Genomic DNA, 5,441 nt, shown 5'->3' with positions numbered 1-5,441 from the left:
GTTATAATGGTGGCGGCCAGCGGCGTCGACCGGGTCAGGCTGTTCGACGCCGACCCCTGGACCGTCTCCGCGCTCGCCGGCTCCGGCATCCAGGCCATGCTCGCCGTCCCCAACGACCACCTCGCCTCCCTCGCCCGCGACCCCCGCCGCGCCCGCGACTGGGTCCGCGACAACGTCACCCGCAACCTCGACGCCGGCGTCGATGTCAGGTACGCACCGCCGCCTCCCCCTTGTGTTAGTTAGTAGTTACCTCACGCGCGCGCTCTCCGTCCGTGGCGTGCCCTGTTCGGTGGGTGTGTCACGCGCGCATGCTCCTGGAGCGAATTTCGGTCGGTGGAGTTGCGTGTCCGAAATGTGTGTATGTGGTTCGTTTGCGCGCATAGGAAATGTTTGACGGAATGTCGCGCCAGGGCGTGGAGTTGCGTGGAGTGGGGATTGCGAAGTGCTCGATTTGGATATGTGTTGTGTGTTTTGGTTCATGCGGAATTGATGCCATGCTTGTGCTGGTTGTTGCTCGATTCAGGTCCCTTCTGGAGATATGTGTTAAGGCAAGTGCATCATATATATATGTTCCTGACTGCACAATCGAGTTAACTATTCTTCATACGGGTCATCATGTACTTATGTACAAAGCCTGATACCGTGTTGACTGTTGAGTCTTGAGTACCAGTGCAGTACTTGATAGTTCAGACAGGCAGCATGAGGAAGTTTTAGCGCAGCTTATGCGTTATGGTAGTTCACAGTCACAGAGGGTGTTAATCCGTTGATGATGGCAAAAATGCTGTGCATTTGGTTCAGTGACATGGGACTGGTGGATGGCAATTCTATCTCTATGTTTTTCTACCGTGTTTTATTATTTGTTTTGATCATGCAATGCTCTGCATGTTCGTGATAACTACTCCTCATACGGGTCATGTACTCATGTACAAAGTCTGACACCATGCCAACTACTAGTGCAGAGTTTTATAGTTCAGAGAGGCGGCATGAACAAGTTGCAGTGCAGCTTATGCCTATGCTAGTTCACCGTCACAGAGGGTGTTAATTATTTGATGATGGCGCAAAAAAGCTGTGCATGTTGGTTCAGTCACATAGGACTGGTAGATGACAATTCTCACTATATGTTTTGCTACCATGTTTTTATTTATTTGTTTTGATCGTGCAATGCTCTCTATGCTGATTTGTCATGTAAGATAGTGCATATATGGTTCGACATGCAGGATCAAGTATACTCGTATGTGCTTGAATCAGTGGTGTATCTAGTGCTTCCTGTGCTTATGCTGTTTATGTGCTTCAGTGTATTTATATTCAATGTATATTTACACTACTAGATCGATTGTTGTGAAAGCTTATTCAAAACGTGGAATGAGTAAACACGGGACTGGGCTGATCAAGTGCCATATCATTCGAATGTTTGTAATTGTAGATTACCAGCGATAGTCAGAATGGAGTATTACGTGATTTTTACTGTTTATTACATCCTACATACGCATGAGAAATTTTACTATGATAGCTTGCATGTATTTTATTGGTGATGGCATGGAGTAACAGCTAGGGATTAGCTAGGTTGCACCATAATTTGGTACTGCTGGACCATTTCTAGAATTCAGGGACTTCAGAAGTTTAGATTATAGCTCAGTTAGTTTTGTAGTGAGAAGCATATAGTGCTTTTGGTGTAGCTGCAGCCGTCATGTTAAGCTAGTGAGCTCTGCAAGTGCCACTGTCACAATGTTCTCATGTGTGCTACTAGTAGTGTCTTACTACATTTCTACTGCAGCCTTATGTATTTTCCTCTAAGATGATGCTTAAGAAAAAAAAAACTAGACAAATCTTTGTATCTTTTGCACTAGGCCAGATGCGCCGTGACTCGTGAATAGTCACTTTCGTATTCAGTTCCTCAATGACTCATGACTTAACAGTGTATGTCTGAAACATTTATTTGAGTTCGATGGACATGTTGTGCATGTTTTTATTAATTCCACCTATTTATTTGCAACTTTTCATCTTAGTTCTTGTGTGATACTCTGGTTACATCCATTGGTTTTGTTCAGGTATGTGGCTGTTGGCAATGAACCATTTCTGAGGAGCTACAATGGCAGCTTCATCAACATTACCTTTCCTGCGCTCAAGAACATGCAAAGAGCTCTAGATGAGGCTGGCGTAATGGTCAAGGCTGTTGTTCCCTTGAACGCTGACGTCTACAACTCGCCAGAGAAAACACCAGTGCCATCTGCTGGGAGTTTCCGCAAGGATATCAACACCCTCATGGTTTCCGTTGTCAATTTCCTCCATAGGAACGATGCCCCTTTTGTTGTCAACATCTACCCGTATCTGAGCCTCTATCAGAATGCAAACTTCCCTCTGAACTTCTCCTTCTTTGATGGTGGTAGCAAGCCAGTCTTTGACAAAGGGCTGGTATACACCAACGTGTTCGACGCCAACTTCGACACCCTTGTTTGGTCGCTAAGGAAGGCCGGCGTGCCCGACATGAAGATCATAGTCGGCGAGATCGGCTGGCCAACAGACGGCGACAAGCGCGCCAACGTCAAGTATGCACAGAAGTTCTACGATGGTTTTCTGAAGAAGATGGCCAAAAATGTCGGGACACCTCTGAGGCCTGGTCACATGGACGCCTACCTGTTCGCGCTGATTGACGAGAACCAGAAGAGCGTGCTGCCCGGGCGCTTCGAGCGCCACTGGGGACTCTTCACCTACGACGGGAAGCCAAAGTTCCCCATGGACCTCAGTGGGAATGGCCAGGACAGGTACCTGCTCGGGGTCCAAGGGGTGCAGTACCTGCCATCGCAGTGGTGCGTGTTCGACAAGGACTTGAAGGATAGGTACAGAGAGCTGCCAGCCTCCGTGAACTACGCGTGCTCGAACGCAGACTGCACGGCGCTGGGGTACGGGTGCTCGTGCAACGGCCTCAGCCATGACGGCAACATATCGTACGCGTTCAACATGTATTTCCAGACCATGGATCAGGACGTCAGGGCGTGCTCTTTCGGAGGCCTCGCGAAGATCGTGACGACGAATGCGTCTCAGGGAGGATGCGTGTTCCCGGTGCAGATTCTGAGCGCTTCGGAAAGGGTGGTGCCACTGAGAGTTTTGGCCGCGTCCTTGGTCCTTTCGGTAGCTGTGTTCATCCTCATGTAGGCGAGGCAGGGCAGTGAGAACTGGTACATCAAGCTGCTGGCAGAAGCTGTTACTACATGACACGGTGGGGAGCACCGGATTGCAAGAGTGGATTTTTTGTTCGTGCTACAAGAGTCTGTAAGGCAAAGCTGGTGGGTGATTGAAGACAGAGTCTAGTTTCAGAGGACAGTCTCACAGGGCGACAGGTGTGAAATTCTGAATTCTCAGCACGTCAATTGCCATGCTGACCGCTGATATTCTACAGCGGCATGGCTTTCCAGGTTTCTGTTTGACAGCTACCTACAACCTGTTTACTGGCTAATAGTCAGCCTGAGCGGTATGCGAAATGAGCAGTTTGTCAGTTTAAACTATCCTGCATTTGCAGATTCGATCTTTTCCGGATGTATGATGAACTGCGAAAGAAACATGTGTTTCGGGATGACAGGCATACGGAAGGAGCAGAATGCGTGATGTCTCTGCCTGTTCCTTGAGTTACTGATGGAGCGAAATGCGTTATATTTTTATCTGTTGATCTCAGTTCCTGTTTTTTTTTTAAATCTCAGTTCCTGTTCTTTTGTTGATCTCAGTTCCTGTTTTAATTGCGTGCGCTCTTTGCCCCAGTTTCAGTTCCCTTTCTCTGTTGTACAAGTTGGCTCAGGGAATAGTTAGCTTGTGGTTTATTCTAAAGTAGAAACAGTTCTTGCTTTCATCTAAAAAAAATACAGTTCTTGCTTTTCTATATCCTTCCTGATGAAACGCGAGCCCGGAGGCAGGAACGGGTCTACCTACGTTTTTTTTTTGAGACAAAAAATAGGTCTACCTACACAGAGTACTCCTAGTTATCTCCTGGGCCAAAACGGGCCTCAGGTTCGTCGATGATCTCACCAGAGCCCACATGGGGTCCCTGCCTAGGTGGCAGTACCTTGTGGCACCATGTGCTCGGCAGGCTGTCAGCCTGTAGGCACCACCAAGTGGGACCAGATGACAGCAAGGACCGGTGTTTTTGCGCGGACACCCTCTGGTTATGAGAAAAATTGCTGCAGAAGGGTCAATGTTAAGTAGTCGCATCATGGCACAGTTGGTACATGCATGGAGACGGGAATCTTACTTGGTTGGGGACCTGTCAATTGCGAATCTTAGACAGGATATATATTCAAATGAATGAATGATGCGACACATGTGGTTCATAGGATAGGATTATCGTAGGAATAGGAATTTTATAGGAAATAAGATGACATGTATCTCAAATCCTATGAGTAGGAATAGGAAACGAGATGCCATTTGATTGACACCAAAGAAATTTTTTCATTGAGTCTAAGCTCATTTTAGTTTCCTATGAAATATGAAGGATAGGAACCAATCCTATGTAGGAATAGCAATCCATTTCTATGAATCAAAGGGCTTTAAAGGAAAAAAAATCCTATACGAATCCTATCCTCTGAAATTCCTCCAAACCAAAGGAGGCCTTAGCTGTTTTCCTTGACTCTAAACAAGCTTCTCCATGCCGAGAGGTATTTGATCGATGTAATCCTCTGTCTAGGTGCTCTTCGATCTTTGGCCAGACGATAATTGTTAGCGCCCTAGGAAAAAAAACAAATTTACCAAACACTCGTACATGCATGTCCGCCTTGATCGGTCGGCGGGGCTAATAATAAAGCTTTTCCGCTCTTACAAATGGATTATAAACTTATGATCTTGGTAAATGTTTTTCTCTATTGGGGAAGCTTATGTTCTATTCTTAATCATTCATGGCAGTACAGTCAAATCCATGGACCATCTAGAGATGACTACAGGCACTGGATGTTGTAGTTCTCTTTCGACCAATCTTGTTATGTTGATGGAAGGACGGGGCAAGAGTGAGATCGACGGTGATGTCTTCGCACCAATTTCAACGCGAATCAAGTGTGTGGTGCAGTGGATGCAAATTTGACCATGTATATACATTTCGCGAATGAGATTCCATCGTGTCATGTCGCTTTCTTATAAATGAAAAACACAACCATTTTCCTTTTTTCCATATAGGAAAGAAAACGGGATCTGAGTTTGACTAGTGGTTCACTTGTGGACAAAGACGAGAGGGGGCCTCTTCAAAACGGCGCCCACCTGTGGAGGGCGAATCTGCAAAAGCGCCGCGGGCAAAACGAACCGTCTACTTATACGCGGGGCCCTTCCTGGATCCGCGTGGAAGCCGATCGAGAACCACACGCGCGCGCGCGGAGCACGCAGATCCCTCCCTCCCATTTCTGGACGGAAGATTCCTTGCGGCCTAGGTGGATATGGTGGCGATCGAGGGCCAGAGCCTGGCGGAG

At 47.1% G+C, this 5,441-nt stretch overlaps 1 protein-coding gene across 1 annotated transcript; it reads left to right on the top strand.

The window, feature by feature from the left end:
* Positions 1-6: 6 nt before the first annotated feature.
* LOC125529390 (glucan endo-1,3-beta-glucosidase 8-like) lies at positions 7-3,648 on the top strand. Its single transcript, XM_048693804.1, has 2 exons — positions 7-209; positions 2,049-3,648. Exons 1-2 carry the CDS (start codon positions 7-9, stop codon positions 3,151-3,153), a joined length of 1,308 nt encoding a protein of 435 aa, XP_048549761.1. The 3' UTR covers positions 3,154-3,648.
* Positions 3,649-5,441: the final 1,793 nt, after the last annotated feature.

This window comes from Triticum urartu, unplaced genomic scaffold, assembly GCF_003073215.2.
Source record: "Triticum urartu cultivar G1812 unplaced genomic scaffold, Tu2.1 TuUngrouped_contig_5570, whole genome shotgun sequence".
Lineage (NCBI taxonomy): Eukaryota > Viridiplantae > Streptophyta > Magnoliopsida > Poales > Poaceae > Triticum > Triticum urartu.
The sequence above is the reverse complement of the archived record's forward strand: the minus strand, read 5'-3'. Positions and strand labels throughout refer to the sequence as shown.

Bases quoted from the DNA above. Each gene is read 5' to 3' on its own strand.
- LOC125529390 (XM_048693804.1), top strand. From the start codon at position 7: ATGGTGGCGGCCAGCGGCGTCGACCGGGTCAGGCTGTTCGACGCCGAC. The intron at 210-2,048 runs GTACGCACCGCC...GGTTTTGTTCAG, and splicing joins GACGCCGGCGTCGATGTCAG to GTATGTGGCTGTTGGCAATG.